Below are 19,398 nucleotides of genomic sequence, written 5' to 3' on the forward strand. Positions count from 1 at the left end.
ATCAGCAGGACTACTTTAGTAAAGTTCCATGAAGCATGTTGCTCTTTCAAAGTGGTCTCCAAAAAAAATGTTGGGAAATCATGTATTTATTTTCAAATGGTGCATCTTAGAGGAGTCAGGCCTACCTGGAGAATTAGCTGGATCTAACGCTGAGTTCACTACATCCCACCTCCCTCAAACTTTCTGCGTCTCCTTGAACTTCCCTGTTGAAGTGGGTTTTACCAAAGTAACTAGTACACATTTAATTTACCCAAACATCACATGTATTAGTATAATATTCTCTTATCGTGTGACTTGCCAAATGAATGAGAATGGATACATTGACATTGGGTTAGGTATTTCTTTCTCTTATTTTGGTTCCTGTAACATGTTGCTTCAACTTAGTAAGTTATTACATAAATTACTACTGTCCCTCAAGATATGTCAGGAAGTATCAAAGGACAGTCCAAGTAATTGAGTTGTGTTATTCTGCATTGTGTTGATTCTTGCTTAAAGTAGTATGTTTTATAGCATGAGATTAGAAAAATTTTTGTTATTTGACAAGGAAGTCATGCTATTTATCTTAGGAAATGGTCTTCACTGCTGTAATTAGGCCTATAACATGTAAAAGAAATTCACTTTAACAAAGTGTAGTTATCAAAAAACGTAGGAAAAAACTCAGCTAAATAAGGTACATGTGTCCAGAAGCAATTTACTATATGTTTATAATGAACTTTAATCAAACTCTATTTTTATATGTTCATTTGTCTTGACTCTGAAATGGAAATGTTCTTCAAAGAAAAAGTCAACTTTCCATGGCATGTCTTCCATTAGATATAAAACAAAATCATGAAAGAAATTTAGAGTTAAAGATAATATATGAGGGGAACCTGGGTGGCTCAATCCGTTAAGCATCTGCCTTCGGCTCAGGTCATGATCCCAGGGTCCTAGGATCGAGCCCTGCATCGGGCTCCCTGTTCGGCCGGGAGCCTGCTTTTCCCTCTCCCTCTGCTGCTCCCCCTACTTGTGCTCTCTCACTCTCTCTCTGTCAAAAAAAAAAAATCTTAAAAAAAAAAAAGATAATACATGAAAGAAGAAATAAATAAATGAACCAAGCTTCTCTTACTATATTTATAAAATTACTCAATATTTTGAATTTTCTTTTGCATTTCATGCTAATATCTTCTAAACATCTACGTTTATTGCTCTGTTCATAGATTTTTTTAAAAAACTAAGATAGTGATTAGCATAGTATATTATAAGGAACATGAGTTCCAGAATGAGAAGTCCTAGTTTTAAATCTGCCTCTTGCTAATTGTGTGAACAGTTGAAAGATTTTTAATCACGTTTTTACTCATTTGTAAAATAAGAAAACAGTGCATTATAAGCATATCGTGATGATTTAATGACATGTCCTTTAGAAAAAGCAAAAATTGTTTTATATTAATATAAAATAGAAAAGTTTTCCACATGTGCATCACATGTTCATAGTAAAACTGTAATAGTTTACAGAAATTAGAAGCAACCTCAATGTTCATGGATAAATAAATTACACTCTAATCATATAATGGAAATACCCCATAATAGTAAAAATGTTTGAATTATTTCTATTTATATATCTGTTTATGTGAATCTCAAAAACAAAATGTTCCATGGAGAAGAAATTACAGAGTACATACAGTTGATAGCATTTATAAAAAAAGTTAAAAACCCATAAAATTCTATATATCATTTAGAGATATAAATATATACTGTAAAATTATAAATTAATACATTGGAATACTGAAGAGCAAGTCTAAGGTAATGGTTACTCTAAGGAGCAGAAAAGGAAACACAATTGAGGTGGGTTCACAGAGACAACTGTGCAGGTGAGATTTTTATTTCTTAAAAATGGTTAGAAGGTACTCAACCTAATATATTACAATAAATAATAACAATAGAGAGTTTACCCTAAGGCTTGACTTTAAAAATGCTCCTTCACTCCTATCTCTTTTCCTCCTTGTTACCTAAGCCTCATAATAATCAAATTTAATAACTGTGTAATCCGTGCTTTAATATACTATACTGACCATTTTTTATTATTGGATAATATGGTTAAATGATCCTTTCAAAATTCACAGTAAAATAGAATTACTCAGTCAAAGGGAATATACATTTTAATTATTTTTGGTGCTCATTCGCTTAATCACTTTCAAAAGTGTTTTGCAAATTTTTATTCCCAAAATGAATTTATGATAACAGTGTTACTTTGCCTTTTCCAGGTACTGGAAAATATCATACTTCAAATGTTTCTTAAAAACTATTAATAATAGCAGTATTTTTAAAATTTGCTAGTGAAACTAAATATTCTTGTTTTTTATTTTTAATCATACATGCTCTTTTGTGAGTTGTCCATATTTGTCTTTTGGGAAGTAGTAATTAAAATATTATTTGCAATGATTAAAGATCATTACAGAGTACACAGCCCAGAGACTATGGAGTGTCTTCTTTTGGAAGAAATACACTGAATAAGGGGCACCTGGGTGGCTCAGTGGGTTAAGCGTCTGCCTTCAGCTCAGGTCATGATCCCAGGGTCCTGGGATGGAGTCCCGCATCAGGTTCCCTGCTCAGCGGGGAGTCTGCTTCTCCCTCTGCCCCTCCCCCTGCTTGTGCTTTCTCTCTTTCTCTCTCAAATAAATAAATAAATAAATAAAATCTTTAAAAAAAATACACTGAATTAGGAGAAATGATACTTCAACTTAATTCATTCTGAAGGGAAAGACTTACTTTTATGAATAGTAAAGAGACAGTATTTGATTAGCGAACTTCTTGCTTTCTACATTTGGATTTCTTCCCATCACGACATAGATTTCTGGGTTTTCTTGTTCTGATTTTGTTTTTGTTTTTTGGTTTTCTTTTGTTTTTTTACCAGTAGCTGGTTTCAGAGTTCAGTATTGGACCTGTAACATTTGTGAGGCATTGTTGAGTTGTGGAAAAGACATCACATATTTGCTCTGTGATCCTAACCTCTCAGAGCTTCAGTGTTTTTGATCTGTGATACGGAGTTATAAAAATAAAATATTATATAATAATGTGTAATACTTACTCCCATTATTTCTGCAGTGATACATACCTATATATCTAGTGTGGTTTCTGGCATAGTATAAGTATCTGAGAAGTTGCTGCTGCTGCCATTATTAGAAAGGAAGGGTGTACAAATGTAAGGGTCCTGAAATCCTCCAGCCATAGGCTTATTTGTGGTTGTCTAAACTTCTACCATTAGGAGTTCCTCTTTTGGTCACAGGGGGACATCTCTGAGACAGGGCAGTTCATTAAAGATGGTATTTCTACAGGTGTGCCTCTCAGAACACAGACTCTTTGGAATGTTAGTGTTATGTCATGGAGAAGTGGGGGATGGAGGGCCAGGGGGAGGCATTCTTGATCATGTACAGTGCGGGAAATACTGTGCCAAATAGATGTAAACAGGTTTATTCTCTGAAGCGCTTCCCGAAGTCTTGGCTATGATAAGATGCATTTATCAGGGTCTGTTTGTTTGCTTGTTTTTGTTTTTTTAAAAACATCTCCTACTCCTTATTTTCTGGACACATGCCTTGGAACCCGCAGCTTTAAGACATCCATCATTTTATACCCTTGTTTCGGGTTCCCTTCTAGTAAATGGCTTGAGGGGAGCAATGAGCATATATCAGCAAAGCTACCGGGGACTGGGTGATTTTTAACAAGGCTACCAGGGACACTGGCTCATGACTCTGTGTTTTTTATACAGTTCATCCCCAGACCTCCGATTCAGTATGGCTCTGTGTGATCAGGAGAAAACTTTCAGACAACAGAGAAAAGAAAACATAAAGGAAAACATGAAGAAACTCCTGGGTCCAGAGAATAGTGAAGGCTTGTATTCTACACGTGATGTGAGTTGGAAATGTTTCGATTGTTATTGTAATTTAATAGTCATGTTGTTAGTACTCTCTCCCAAATTGCACCCAAATGTGGAAATACTGAAATTGATTGAGCATTATATCTTCAGCTTTTTAAGATAAGGTAAGTGTTTTGTAAATACAAATTCTTTGAGGAAGATCATCACAGATGCTGCCCATATTTAGTAATATTGATCAGATAGAGTTTTAAAAAGATGCATAGGCATACTTGTGCACAAACGAGATGTTTATTAGTAAGAAAAGTTTAGCCCCAGATGTAAAAGGATCATTGAAATTTATTTGTATTGTTTTTTAATTGAAGTATAGTTGACATACAATGTTACATTAGTTTCAGGTGTACAGTATAGTGATCCAACAAGTCCACTGGTTACGCTGTGTTCACAAGTGTAGCTACTATGTGTTACCATACATTATTACAATATCACTGATGCTGTTCCTCGTACTGTACCATTCATTTCCGTGATCTATTCATTCCATAACTAGAAACCTATACCTCCCACCCCCTTCACCCCTTTTGTCCTTCCCTCCAACCCCCTCCCCATGGGATCATTGAATTAACTTTATTTTTTTTTAAGATTTTATTTATTTGAGAGAGAAAGAGCAAGCACGAGCAAGGGGAGGAACAGGCAGAGGGAGAAGCAGACTCCCTGCTGAGCAGGGAGCCTGATGCGGGGCTCAATCCCAGGACCCTGGAATCATGACCTGAGCTGGAGGCAGATGCTTAACCGACTGAGCCACCCAGGCCTCCCTGTAACTATTCTTTGGGTGTTCATTTCCTTATGAAGATTCCTATGTCACATAAAACTTACCTTAAATAAATCCGTATGCTTTTCTCCTGTTAATCTCTCTTGTCAGTTTAATTTTCAGACCCAGCCAGGGACCTTAAGAGGATCAAGGAAAACCTTTCCCTCCCCTACAATGGCAGGTCCTCCTGGAATTGAAGACTGTTAGTTGGTCAGGCCTAGAGGAAGGACAGAGTTTGCTAGGGAAAAAAAAAAAAAAAAAGCAGGAAATGGCTACCTCTGTTAATTTCTGGCCATCAATTTCATTTGCAAAACCCTGTCTTGCACTCTGTGTTTCCCTGCCTCGCTGCTTTCCAGTTATTTGCAATAATTATTTCTTTCACTCCCAGCTGCTGATCTACCCTCACAACTGATAGACTTGCCTCCTAATCAAAGAGAGGTCAGTAGGCATCAGATGACAAAACGTTCCTTTCTTGCCAGAGGATTAACATATTCCATAAGTTATGCTATTCTTTGCTGCTTCCCTCTTGAATTCCATGGAGGAAACAGCTCCTCTTTCAAATGCAGATCAACTGCAGATATGATTGCCAGCCCCAAACAGGAGCCCTATCAATTGTCTCAATTGTCCAGTCCTCCCAGGACCACTCCCCTCCCCCAACTTGTCTGCCTCTACCTCTTTATGAATTTTTACTGTAAAAATATCAACTCTGACACAAAGGGGAGAAAGGGAACAACCACAAAGTCTGCCTGGAATGTACCTTCCCTTCTCCTGTCTCTCCACTTCTCTCCTTATGTTCACAGACTTCTCCAAGTTTCCTACACCATCTCGTCCTCTTTCCTCACTTTCTCAGGCTTCTGACCTCATGATTCTGCTGTGGTTGCTCTACCAGTCGCCCGTACTAATAAATGCAAAAGATCTGGCCCTGTCTCCCTCAACCCAGTCGGTGCAAATGACACTCGTCTCCCTACTTTGTGAAACATTCTCTACCCTTCACCTCCTGCCTCCTCTTTGTTTTCATCTTGCCTCTTTGGTGCCCTGTAGAGGATCTTCCCCCCATGCATTCTTTAAATAGAAGAGATCTTCACCCTAGGCTCTCTTTCTCCTCATTCTGCGTTCTTAAGAATTTTCTCTCCAGGGGCGCCTGGGTGGCTCAGTTGGTTAAGCGTCTGCCTTCGGCTCAGGTCATGATCCCAGGGTCCTGGGATCGAGCCCCGCATTGGGCTCCCTGCTCTGCGGGAAGCTTGCTTCTCCCTCTCCCACTCCCTCTGCTTATGTTCCCTCTCTCGCTGTGTCTCTCTCTGTCAAATAAATAAATAAAATCTTAAAAAAAAAAAGAATTTTCTTTCCAGGGGCACCTGGGTGGCTCAGCTAGTTAAGCGGCTGCCTTCGGCTCAGGTTGTGATCCCGGAGTCCTGGGATCGAGTTCCGCATCGGGCTCCTTGCTCAGCGGGGAGCCTGCTTCTCCCTCTCCCTCTACTGCTCCCCCTGCTTGTGCTCTCTCTCTGTCAAATAAATAAATAAAACTTTTTTTAAAAAAAGAATTTTCTCTCCCTTGCATGATGTCACCCAGCACCTGTGTCCGAAGAACTTCCCATGTAGATCAAGGACTTAAAACCTCCCTTCTGAGCTTCAGAGCTGAACATCTATGCACCTGCTTGATTTCTTCACTGGTATCCCTCCCATCTCAAACTCAGCACGTCTAAAGGGGAACACAACACCTCTCTTTTCTGCAGTCCCACCCAAGCCTGTTCTCCCTCTCCCTACCTTCTTGTTCGCTTTCAAACCAGAGCTGAAAATCCTTCCACTGCTCTCAGGATTGGCCTCCCAGCATCTCTCCAACTCCCATTTTTTCCAGTTCACACCACACTCCTTCATTGGGTTAACTCCACATCTCCTCAGAACCCTTCCCCAGCTGGTGCCTTTCCAGACACTGTTCCTTCTCCCTGTAACGTGCTTTCCCTGTACCTGCCCTCTCCCCACCCCACCTGCTTTTCAGGTAACTGGCACCTTCCCTCCCGTTCTTTAAGCAGTACATATGTAGCTTCTTCTGGGACTGTCCCAGTCACCAACAGCCTCCATCCTTCCCCCCATGTCCATTAGGTCTCAGTTATATTCTCAGTGGCACAAATACGCACCTTATCTTCTCAGCATTGATGACACTCGGACTTAAAACATACATGTACAGATACTCATTAAATGTCTGTTTTCTCCAGTGGAATATAAGCTTCATGAAGATCAGGACAGTGTCTGTGTTATTTACCTTCATATTCCCAGCACCTGGCATGGCTCCTAGCACATGGTAGACACTCAGTAAATCTTGTGTTGTGTGAGTCAGGGCACAGATTTGGGCAGTGGCTTGGTGCTGCATCCAGGGGATAAATTAACTAGGGAGAGGGATCAGGGACTCAGAACTGAAGAACACAGTATTGGGTTGTTATGGAGGAGGCACAGGTTGAGGAGAGGGTTTGGATGAAAAGATCCCAGTTTGAACTGTTCCATTAGAAATGTATGTGGGACATACTGGTGCAGATGTCCCGTTAGCCTTTGTCCTCAGGTTTTCCTTTTGCAGAGGGAAAGTTGCTGCTGCAACCCCCCTATGGATTCCTTGTTTTGTGGGAAAAGGAGTCTTCCTGGGAAAATGAAACTTGGCCTAATATTCATACAAATTGGCTTTTCTGCAACAGATGGAGAATGAAGTAATTATGTTTCTCTCTGGAATATTCTTCAAAAAATGTTAAACTCATGTTTTTGGAAGTCATTCTTGGAATTAAAGCTGTTACTGTAGTTGTTTTTGGTTGGCCTAGAGTTTTTTTCTCTTGTCCAAAATAATTAGTTTAGATATATTCAGAACCACCCAGTCCCACAACACACATGATAGTTTCCTGTTTTTATGTTACTCCGTGGTCAGGGGTCTCTAAAGCTCCCAATTCCCTTGCTCTCTGATGAGCCTTCACCTTCTAGTCAGTTCTGGCTAATCATCCTCCTTACAGTATGTGGAACAGGCTGTCATGGCGGCTCAACAAAGAAAGAACAGTCCTACTTAATTCTCGGTGCAGGGACTGTGCTTGTCTTGTTCCCAGTGTTCAACAAACAGACAGCATCCAGCTTAGGACTTCAGTGTCAAATTAAAATGTTGAATACATTTGGGCACTATAAACTAGGACACATTCCTTCCCTTCTGTGCTTCACTTGTAAAATGGAGACTATGTCTCTTATTAGGTGAAAGGATAAGTACTACTGCTTATAAGCTTCCAGCACAATCTGTAAGGGCACATAGTAGTTGCTCAATAAAATAGTAACTATACTACTTGAGTGTTGCTGTTCTGCTGCATAACACCCGAGGGCAATCATTGTTAAATTCAATAAAATCTTAGCTTTTCTGTCTATAAGACATATTATGATGAATTAGTCAAATAATTAAGGTGCCTCATAACCCTCTTAAGTACTAATACTTTTAAAAATATGTATTCTTGGGACACCTGTGTGGATCAGTCAGTTAAGCATCAGCCTTCAGCTCAGGTCATGATCCCAGGGTCCTGGGATCGAGTCCCACATTGGGCTCCTCGCTCAGCAGGGAGCCTACTTCTCCCTCTGCCTCTGCCCCTTCCCCACCCGCTTGTGCTTTCTCTTTCCCTCTCTCTCTCTAATAAATAAATAAAATCTTAAAAAAAAATGTGTTCTCAATAAAAAAAAGTTTTAAAAATTTATCAATTTGAATCATTTGGAGGGAAGTCTTTCTAAAATATGTCACTCCTTGCCCAGATTGAACTGATCTGAATGTTCTCATGTCTGTTTCATTTGCAATCAACTGCCATTTCTCCATGCTTTATGTGTTTCCTTGAAGTAATTTCTTCAAACCACTCCTTTCTCTTTCAGCTTTATTGTTGTGGAATTCAAATCTGATAAGCAAGCTTGTTGTTAAAACAGTGTCTCTGATTAGTGTAATTTCTCTATGAATAGAGGCCTGGAATCTTTCCTGTGAGTAAGATCTGTAAGACTGAGTACATGGGGATTTTTGGCATAGTTGGATTGTTTAGAGGCCATTCTTAAAAATTTTCTTGTCTGAAAATAGCTTTTGGTCAGATGAAGTTTCCAGATTAGAGTCTTATGTGAAGGGAAATGCTACTCTATAGTTTTTGTTCCCTAGTAACTGACCATAACAAAGCCAAGCTGGTTGGGGGACTAAAATCTAAGAATTGGAATAGTGGGGAAGCAAGAGAAGGGAATTCTACTTTAACCTTCATCAGAGAGTAAAAGAAAGTGTTTCAAGGCAGACTATATGAAATAACTTCAGTTTAAACAGATAGATGGCTTTGGGTGAAGTATAAAGTGGACCTTAAATAATACATTTTGTGAGTGCTATTCTGTACTTGTTTGTCATATAAATTAAGTGAAAAACTAGAGCAAAGAGAGCCCATCTGGTGATAGAGGAGGAGGCAAAGCAAAACAGTTCCTGAAGGAGGTGATAGAAGTCAGGTTTGGGTAGTCAATGAGAATTTGTATTCCTTGTGTATGTTGTTTCCATCTTCCAGAATATTCTACCTCTTGCTTCCTACCTTGGTTGTGATGATAGAATTTTGTACTATCAGTTCTTTTTTTTTTTTGAAGATTTTATTTTATTTATTTGACAGAGAGAGGAGGAGCGGGGGGAGGGGCAGAAGGAGAGGGAGAAGCGCCCCCCACCCACCCCGCACCTCGCCTGAGCAGGAAACCTTATGCGGGACTCAATCCCAGGACCCTGGGATCCTGTCCTGAGCCGAAGGCAGACGCTTAACCACTGAGCCACTCAGGCACCTGTACCATCAATTCTTATTCCCCTCTCAGATTGCAAATATTGCAGGGCAGACAGTGTGGAATTCCTAATAGTGGAGGACAGGGAGGTGCACTGAGCAGGTGTGGGCTTCCAAGGGTCAAGTTTCAGGACTCACGAGGTGGACTTAGGGTTTTTCTCATCTGAGGTAGTGGTAGGATGTGAATAGCCAAGGAATAAGAGACCTGGAGTTGGTCTAGAAAGTAGATGTCCAAGAGACCCAGACTCTACTCTGTAGGGTTGTCCACTATAAGGCAGGTGACTACTGAATACTACAGAGCTCTCAGGGAAACAGGCTCAGGGGGAGGCACGCAGGAACACACGTGTCCAAGCAAGGAGGGAGGAGGCAGATGGGGACAGGTGCTGGATTTGCTACAGGTTTAAATTTGTTTTATAAATCAAATGGGCATTATGTGAGGGAGCTTACTGGGTTCAAAGGGCCGGGGGCTGGATGAAAACGAAATGCTAGTAACAATAATATATTTTAATTTCATGTAAACTCACTTTCTAAATTTTGCATGTGAAATTATGGCTATGCTGGAAAAAATTGTAAATAGGTTGAAATGAGAGAATATGTACTACTTTTTGTACATTTCTTGAAGCAAACCAAGTCAGTGAGTTCCTCCCCTTTGTGTACAAAGGTTGCCTAAGTTCCTGACCAGAAATGGACCAGACAGCACCTTCAGAGGGCCAGTACTGGGCACAGGATGGTGGGGAGGCAAAGCCCACTGTGGGGATTACCATTTACCCAGTTGGGCAGACATGTCCGCTCCTACTATTCCGATACTGTGGAGATGCACTGGGAAATCAGACTCAATAATTGTCATCTTTGCTTCTATCCTCTAATTAAAAAATAATGATAATCATAAATAATAATAATTATTATGAGTAAAGACCTAGGATGCACAAACAAGCAGTCTAAAGCCTAAACAGTTTTAATATTGGGATAATCACTGTGATATGCTCATTCAATCTTTTTAAAAAAATCAGTGCTACTTTTTTTGGTTCTCCTTTATACTTAGAGGGTTGGCGCTCTCATTTTTAATACAGCTTCTCTGACCCATTTTATAAGTTGGTGGGGAGTGATCAGTTGAGGGTTGCAAAACTAGGTCTTGGCTACTTCCTTCAATGTATGTTCAGGTGTTTCGACTTGTGCTTGGGGTCCTGGAGGCCGGGAGCTGGTTGGCACTTTAGAAAATTGACTTTCAGTAAAAACAGAGGTAGAAAGTGTTCTGATTTGACATTAGTACCATATTTTTCTCCAAACTGGCAAGAACAGAAAGATGATTTGGGGCAAATTAAAGGGCATAGAAATCAATTTCAATAATGTAGAGTTTGTGGCATCTTCATTCTTTATTTGCCTGATTTTATCCACAAGAAGAAAAAAAAGGAATTATTTGTAAGTGATAATTTCTAACAAAACCCAAACCCAAGTACATAACAATTCAAATTATTATAACCATCTATTATGATACTAACAAGGAACTGGCATAGGAAATTCTAATACTTAACTTCTTTGACTTATAGTCCTCTTTCATACTAGTCAATAAAATGATAAACTCTCTTAGAAATTAAAAAGTGTATTTAATCAACTGGACTTGGTGTTTTAAAAAGTACTGTAAGTAAAATATTTTAAGTCAGTATCTTACTAAATACTTTGTAATGAAGTGAACTTTCATATAATATCACTAGAGTTATATATTAAAAGTACCTTTTTCCCACTTAAGTGAGAAGTGTTTGTTAAATGAATAATTTACCAAGGAAAAAATTTTCTCTTTGTATTTTTCATAATTTTGAGCATCGTTTTTAAGACTTGATAGTTTTGGCACAGAGGTAGTTACATACTTTTCTCTTGCCTCTTTAAAACATGAAATGGGGTGATTTTAGGTGAGATTAACATTCAAGTCAGTAAATTGCCATCCATAACGTGGGTGGGCGCTGTCCAATCACTTGAAGGCCTGAATAGAACAGAAAGATCAGCCTCCCTGAGCAGGAGGGAGTTCTCCAGCAGACTGCCTTTCTCTTCATCTGCACCATTGGCTCTCCTGGGTCTCTGCCTGCTGGCCTTCAGACTAGAACCACATTATTGACTTTCCTGGTTCTGGAGCCTGCTGGCCCATACTAAAGATTTGGACTTGTCATTCATCCTAATTTCACGAGCCAATTCTAGATAATAAATCTCTTTCTAGATACGTAGGTAGCTAGATACATCTTGTTGATTCTGTGTCTCTGGAGAAGCCTGACTAATACAGGAGCCAAGGAGGCAAAAGTCTTTACATAATTTTCAGACCTTAAAAATCTATGAAAATGTAAAAAAAAAAAAAAAATCCGTAGGCACTTGAGAATTTTCTTTTGCCAGAGAGGAACTTAATAATATCCATAAGCCCATGCATCAAGGTAATTTAACCAAAACCACAGGATTTTTGGTAAGTGAAAATTCATTTCCTGTTATCATATGAGAAAAGTATGAGAGATATTCATTGATATCATTTATGCACAAATACTGATGCTATTAGGTCTAAATATAAGCTAAAACCTGTCAACAACATTTCTTTCTTTTAGATTTTGAGCCAGGACTAACAGCTGCTTCTTATAACTCCTCAGTTATTTCTTTGAAAGTTATTTCAGATGACCAAGGCTATTAAAACATCCAAATTTAGCTTTCATTTATTACGTAAAATTCGGCTGATATCATCCGAAGTGACACATGAATCTGAAGTATAAATTAGCTAAATATCAAATGGTTTCTTTCAGCAAAGATTACTCTTTTTTTCTCAACACTGAGTAAAAGGAAAGAGTGAATTACGGTGTCGGTGACACTTTAGTTCATGTCGTGGTTCTACGACCAATTAGCTGCGTCTGTGTGTGGACGAGGTATTCGTGTGCATTGAGTACGTCATCATCTGAAAAATGGAAGTGATGATCTCCTTTCAAGGGCTGGGAAAATTAGATGAAACAAATTGAATGAAAGTGCCCGTGCTCATGCCAGACATACAGTATTTTCTTGATAAGTCGAATCTCCCTTTTTTAATGTTAATAAAAATGTATACTTTTATAGTTTTATAATTCATATTCTGTATGAGTTATAGAATCTGGAGTGTTACTAGTAGCTAAAGGCCTCAAGGTTGTTAATTCTACCCCGTATTTCTACATTTAAGGAAACAGAGTGCAAGGAGGATTTTCTTTGCTTTGGGTCACAAAGTTAGTTGTAGGGAAAGCTTTCGGAGATCATGGAGCAGAGTGAATTAAAAGCTTTGGAAGAGAAAACATCCAGCTTTGAGTCCACAGGACATTACTTTCTAGCTTTGTGATATGGAAAAATTAACTTCTTTGTGTTTCAATTATTTTATCTTTAAAATGTAGGTAATAATATATACCTCTTAGAGTTGTGAAAATTAAATGATACACATAAAAACAGATTAATTCATGTGTAGTAAATGTAGATGAGATTTTTAACCTCCATAGTCATTCAAGTATTTGATTATTCAATTTTTATGTACAAGTATCTGATACTTCTTTCACCTGCTAGCAGCTCAGATATCTGACTTTAAAATCTTACCTGAAAACTCTAAGAATTTACTGCAAAGCAATAATGAAAACAATGGGTTATATAAATAACGAATTCCAGTTTAGTAAGTGGCTACTTCCAGAAAATCCCTAACAACATAGACATTCATAAATATGTGTTGGGCTAGTGGCTTATGAAGAAGGACATCTGGGGAGCTGTTTTCTCAGCATTAGAGAAAGTCTTATGTTCAATTTTCCAACTTTTCTTATTAAATCTGACTCCGAACAACAGTGCAGTTCTGTGTTGTATGTTGAACAGTGTAATCTGTTACTAAGAATTTTCTTATTCTAACGTATCTGATTTGTACTGGGTTTAATGTTATTTTCAATAATGCAATGTTACAAGTAACCAAAGCAACAGGCTCAAATGCCCCTAAATGAGTTTTGAATATAAACAGTCTTCTTCCTTCTAGAATATCAACCTTAATCATTTTTTCCCCTTAAAGCCCTTCTTAATCTTATTTTTCCAACTCCCTAGTATATTCCTGCTGCAATAGGAAAACTGATCTTTTGGTCCCCAAATCACATGCCCTTTTCTGCTTATGACTGTCTTGGCTTGACTTTAGGCTCAGTACTTGGCACATGACAACAGGAAATGTTCACTGTTATTATTACATTGCCCATAAACTCAAGTCTTCTTTCAAGGCCTAATTCAGATTCCTCCTTCTCACTTCTTATCTGGCCTGCTTACAACTACTGTGACAGCTAATACTGTGTTGGGCTCCATTCACCTGCTTTATAACCCACTTCTGTTTCCTATCTTAGCTTTCTTTCCTCTCCAGGCAAGTTTTTAAGAAATTAGGTATTTTACTTTATTTACAACTTAAACATTTATGTTTGAAAGCATTCTGTGCATCTAAACATACATAGGTTCAGAGCCATTTAAATTGCTCCATTGCACCAAATGCTGGAGTGTGTTTTCATGAATGAGGTCTCCAGTCTGAACCTAATTAGGATGCCTAGGCTCTTCCAGTTTGGGGCCACTCGGTATTAGAGAAGAACCCTGGATTAGGAAACTAGTTCTAGGTGTCCTACTTTTCACTTCCTACCTCCACTAAGACCTAACTTCTGCAGATTTCCCTTTCTGTATGTAACAGTTCTATAGTCTTTTTGGTCCTTCCGGTTCTAAAATAATAATTCCATGGATAGATGTATTTGTCACATTGGTCAGTGAACACCCAAGGATCAGGATCCAAGTGCTTGCAACAGAATGCGTTCATGTCCTGTATTCTGCATTTCTGAGATTGAGTACAGTGTTCCCCTTCAGCTAGCCTGTGCCCTGGGGTTTTTCTGGGTAATGACAGTGTCATCTGCTGAGAGCAAAGCTAGAAAACCTAACGGTCTACCACCCTCCTTCCTCTTTTATGCCTAACAGCGGATCAGTCACCAGAGTCTCCTTGTAAATGTGCCTTGATTCTATTTCTCTCCTCCTAAGCTCCGCTCTAGGGGTAGAAGAAAGGAGGAATTGTTGTCTCCCATTCATGCCTCAGAAGAAAAGAAAACCATGACTATTCGAGATAAGACAGAGCTGTCAAAAGTGGGGGGCCCAGGTGGCTCAGTCGATTGATCATCTGACTCTTGATCTCAGGGTCTTGAGTTCAAGCCCCACACTGGGCATGGAGCCCACTTAAAGAAAAAAAAAAAGAACTGGCAAAAGTACTTGAGCTCTTCTCTGCACATGCACTCTGTGATTTGTACATTTATTTTCCAAATGAGACTTTGTCACAAATACAGAAAATAAAACCTGGTAACAGTATGACAATTTTGATTTCAGTCCAGTCAGAACATCATCCCCACTCACTTCAGCTTCTGCTCTTCCACCCATGGGGATTTCTTTCTTCACTTTGTTTCTTATAAAGCTTTGAATTCCTTCGTGATCTAATACCTTTGCTCCCTCTTTGCTCAGTCTTCTATTCTAATTTTCTTTTGCTAATAGTTATTATTGGGAAACAACATCAAACAAAAGACACCCTTACTCCCCAGCAATCTGACTGTTCTTCCACGTCAGCCTCTGTCCGTCCAGTAAATATTTCCATCCATCTGCTCCCTATTCTCTTGTCTGTCTCCCCACCACCCTTATCCTCAACAGGCTCAGAATTTTCCGGGAAGATGTTAGATTGTACTCACCACATGCCTGGTATTCTGGAGCAGTAGTTATTCAACTTTTTGGTCTCAGAAATGCATTATACTCAAAAAATATCAAGAACTTGTAAGAGATTTTATTTGTATGGGTTACATCTATGAATATCTACCGTATGAAAAACGAAAACTGAGAAAACTTATTAAAATACATACTTTATTTTAAACAAGTCCTTGTCATGTTAATATAAATGACATTTTATGAAAATAACCATATTTTCAAGAACCGAAAAAAGTGAGAAGGGCAGCACTGTTTTACATTTTTACAAGTATCTTTGTTGTTTGACTTAACAGAAAGCAGCTGGATTCTCATATCTGCTTTTGAATTCAATCCCTTGCTATATTGCACATCCTATAATTTCTAGAAAACTCCATCATAGACTCATGAAGTAATGAGAATGAACAAAGGCAAATAACATCTTACTGTTTTCATGAAAATAGTTTTGACCTTGTGGACACCCAGACAGCTGTGTACATTTTGAGAACTGTGCCCGAGGGTAGAGAGAAACCACCAGCTCTCTTGAGCAATAATGGTCCAGGACCACAAAGAAAATGACAGTCTCTCCCTCTCCAAACAAGCACTTGTGTTTTAGTCACGTTGCAGACAGACTCTGCTTCTCTCCTGCAAAAACTCTTGGTTGACTCATGTTGCTTCCATTTCCAGAATGGCCTCCTTCCCTGCCCTCATCCCTCCCTGTTGAATAACTGTGCATCTTTAAAATTAAGCTCAGGTTTCTTTTTTATTTCTGAAGCTTTCTCCACCACTTCAATTTCTCTGACTGGAATTGACCAGACTTTCTGGACCTCATGTACTCCTAGCCTGTAGCCCTTTATTTTAGGAAGGCATATTAGCATGAGCCTGGATATAGGAGTTTGTGGTTTAACTCCTGACCGCTATTTACTGGTTGCATGACTCTGAACAAGTCTTCAAGGTCTTGCTTCCAGGTGCCTTGGTTCCTCACCTATAAAATAGATGCTTCATAGAAATTTTGTGAAGATTCAATGAGACAGTTTCTGTAAGGTACTAAGAACAGTTCCTACCAGGTGGTAAGAGCGCAACAAATGTCATCTATCTCTATTTTTATTGTTGTCATAATAATTATTTTTAAAAAAGATTTTATTTATTTGAGAGAAAGTGAAAGAGAGAGAGAGCACGAGTAGAGGAGAGGGGTAGGGGGAGAGGGTGAAGCAGACTCCACGCTGAGCAGGGAGCCTGAACTAGGACTTGATCCTAGGTCTCCAGGATCATGACCTGAGCTGAAAGCAGACAGTTAACCAACTGAGCCACCCAGGCGCCCATATTGTCATAATTATTATTACATTTCTGCCTCACTTAAATAAACTCTATTCTCCGGATCTGCCTGTGATGCCTGAAAGAGAACACTCAGTCAGATTTATTTAACAGATTAAAGAATAGATTTTGTAGATCTTGTCTTTTTTAATAGTGTATATTTTGAAATGAGTCAGCATAAAGGAGCACTAAGAATTCTGGACCAAGAGGGCATGGGGCTTACTTAACTCCAGATTACCAGCAAATAGATCTTACACAAATAATATCAGCATTTTAGAACTTCCATCTACAAAATGAGCAAAGACATTTTTGCTCACTTGACAGGATTTTTGAGAGAATCAAAAAAAAAAAAAAGTGCACCCAAAAGCAAGCCAAAAACTGCAAAGGGTCAGGCAAATACAGAGTTATGGTTGTTGTTATTTCTAAATAGAGTTACTTGGTATTTGAGTAACATCTGCTTTCTAATAGACATTAATTCTTAATTTTCTTATATGAAACATTTTCTTTTTTAAAAAAATTAGATATTATCAAAGTAGGAGTGAACTTAACAATTCTTTATTACCAAATGTGGAACATATAATGTGAAAAGTGAAACTAAAAGGGAATATATTTTATGACTTTAGAAATGATCTCTGTGTTTCATCACTCCAGGTGCCTGTGGTGGCCATATTGGGCTCAGGTGGAGGGTTCCGAGCCATGGTCGGCTTCTCAGGTGTGATCAAGGCACTGTATGAAGCAGGAATTTTAGATTGTGCTACCTACATTGCTGGTCTTTCTGGCTCCACATGGTTAGTATACATCTTAAATCTTAGTTATATCATGCAAAATGTTTAGCATTTATCTACCTGAAACCTTAGAAAAGAAAGGATTTAGAAAATTGAAACTTAACTTCAAATTACTGAAATGTTCCAGCTTGATGCAATAATTTGTTTCTTAAAAATGTTTTTTAAGGCAAATTCATACCTAATGATGACTCATCATAAATTTACTCCCTTTAAGCCAAATATTGTAACTTAAAATGTAGTTAAACATAAAATTAAAAATAGATCAATTGAAATTCTATATAAATATCACAGAGGTGAAATAACATGCTCCACCCATAATTAATTTAATCTTCTATAATTTGCTGATTTGTAATCTTTCAGCAATCGTGTCTAAGTCTACATGATTCACTAGGTATTCATTTTCTTCTCTAGGGCAAATAGAATGAAATGCAAGATACCTTAGTATATGGAAGAAGAAAAACAACTTTTGAATGTAGAAACGGAATGGTTCACTGATTCACATCTAATTATGAAATTAATCCTTTATATGCATTTAAGCTCAGCTAAATTTGGATAGAGATGTAAAACATCTGTACATAAAATATTTGTACACTGTAGATTTGCCTTTTCACAAACATTTATGAAACATGTTCAAAGAATCTACTATGTACTTTTTGGTTTGCCTAACCCACGGAAGCACATTGAAAATCAAATATTAGTTCTTCCTCAGGTGTCTCAACTATGAGTGTCACCTTATTACAAAATGTCTGACTTTGACTTACAAGTCTTTTTAATCATTCAGCCATAGTAAAGTTCATCTATCATAATACTATATTATGTATGTCTAGCATTTGAAGATTTCTGTACTTTCTCATCCTGTGAGATGGATCTGAGGTTTTTCATTTTTCAACTAAATAAAATTTGACTCAGAAGCCAAGGGATTTGTCCAAGATCACTAGCAGAACCAGCATGTAAAGTCAGGCTTTTGATTCCCTAGTCTAGGATTCTTGGAACTAAACCATAACCTTCTCTTGGACAGCTATATGTTCTTACATAGAGATTCACGTATAAAGAATCTATAGTTTCTTAAATATTTTGAATCAGATTCTTTAACTAAGAAACAAAAACTTAGAACGATGGTTGCCACCTTCTTTGTGTGTACCCTCAAAACGATTTATCTCTTTTGAAAGAAGGGTGTAACCCATCATTGTTCTTTCCCTTGAAGTAAAGAGCAGGCACCTGCCTGTTTAATGAGTAATATGACAGAGAAACTTGGACCCTTAGATTAATTTGCCTCCTCAAGCATTTTGTTATTACTCTTCAAGTGGTTTTCTTTCTCTGAATTCACTATTTGTTAGATTCCTGTGGTCCATCACAGACTAATACATTGCAAGGAGCTTACTTACTTTCTTAAACTCATCTAATAAAGACAGCAGGTATGATTTGGGGTGCTGATTTGAGGGTATAATAGTGTGTGTTTAGGCTTAATTAGAGCTGCAGTCATTGCTTTAGTTATGGATTTAGGGCAACATCTTCTGTTCTCCTGTCAGGTTCTAAAAACAAGTCCTGCAAAATGTAATTAAGAGAATTTTAAATGTTACAGGCCAATCATTTAAATATCACAGGCCACACATTTATATGTACATAAACTTCTCCTCTATCCTTCATTGTCTAATTTCTCCAAGATTAGCCTTCTCTTATTCCATTTCCTTCAAGGCCACTCACTCCTAAAATCCTTACAATTGATTTTCACCGAGCAACCACCTAATTTCCAAATATAATGGTGTCTTTTGAAGTTCTTTTCCTCCTTGATTCTCTGGTGGAGTCCGGGAGGATGAGGTTGGGTGTTGGGACATTTCACACAGTAACTGTCCCTGTTTCAAATCCCTCCTCCTCTGCCTTTTGGTTTTTATTTCATCCTCTCTGACTGCTCTGTCCTCCATACTATCTTTACTATTTTCCCTGCTTTACTCCTTAATGTGAGCTTTCCTCCAGGACTTCCCTTTTGTTCTGTTATATCTACACACCGCACCCTTGGCAATTTCACCAACTTTTACCACTTCAGTTATTACCACCAATAATTTAGTTCATGGAACTCTAGAACATCCCAAAAGTTAATGGACCAAAAAAGGAAAGGCTGGACAATACAAAGTAGCCGTTGGAGCAGAGAAT

The 19,398-nt window shown here is 38.3% G+C and overlaps 1 protein-coding gene across 2 annotated transcripts in view; it reads left to right on the forward strand.

Annotated features, from left to right (window-relative positions):
- The window catches only part of PLA2G4A (phospholipase A2 group IVA), a 152,491-nt gene that overhangs the window by 82,566 nt on the left and 50,527 nt on the right, over positions 1–19,398 (forward strand). For both annotated transcript variants that reach the window (XM_044916394.1, XM_044916395.1), the window contains 2 exons: positions 3,743–3,884; positions 17,114–17,250. In XM_044916394.1, coding sequence (XP_044772329.1) covers positions 3,743–3,884; positions 17,114–17,250 — 279 coding nt within the window. The remainder of the gene's footprint in view (positions 1–3,742; positions 3,885–17,113; positions 17,251–19,398) is intronic.

This window comes from Neomonachus schauinslandi, chromosome 6 (genome assembly GCF_002201575.2).
Source record: "Neomonachus schauinslandi chromosome 6, ASM220157v2, whole genome shotgun sequence".
Classification (NCBI taxonomy): Eukaryota; Metazoa; Chordata; class Mammalia; order Carnivora; family Phocidae; genus Neomonachus; species Neomonachus schauinslandi.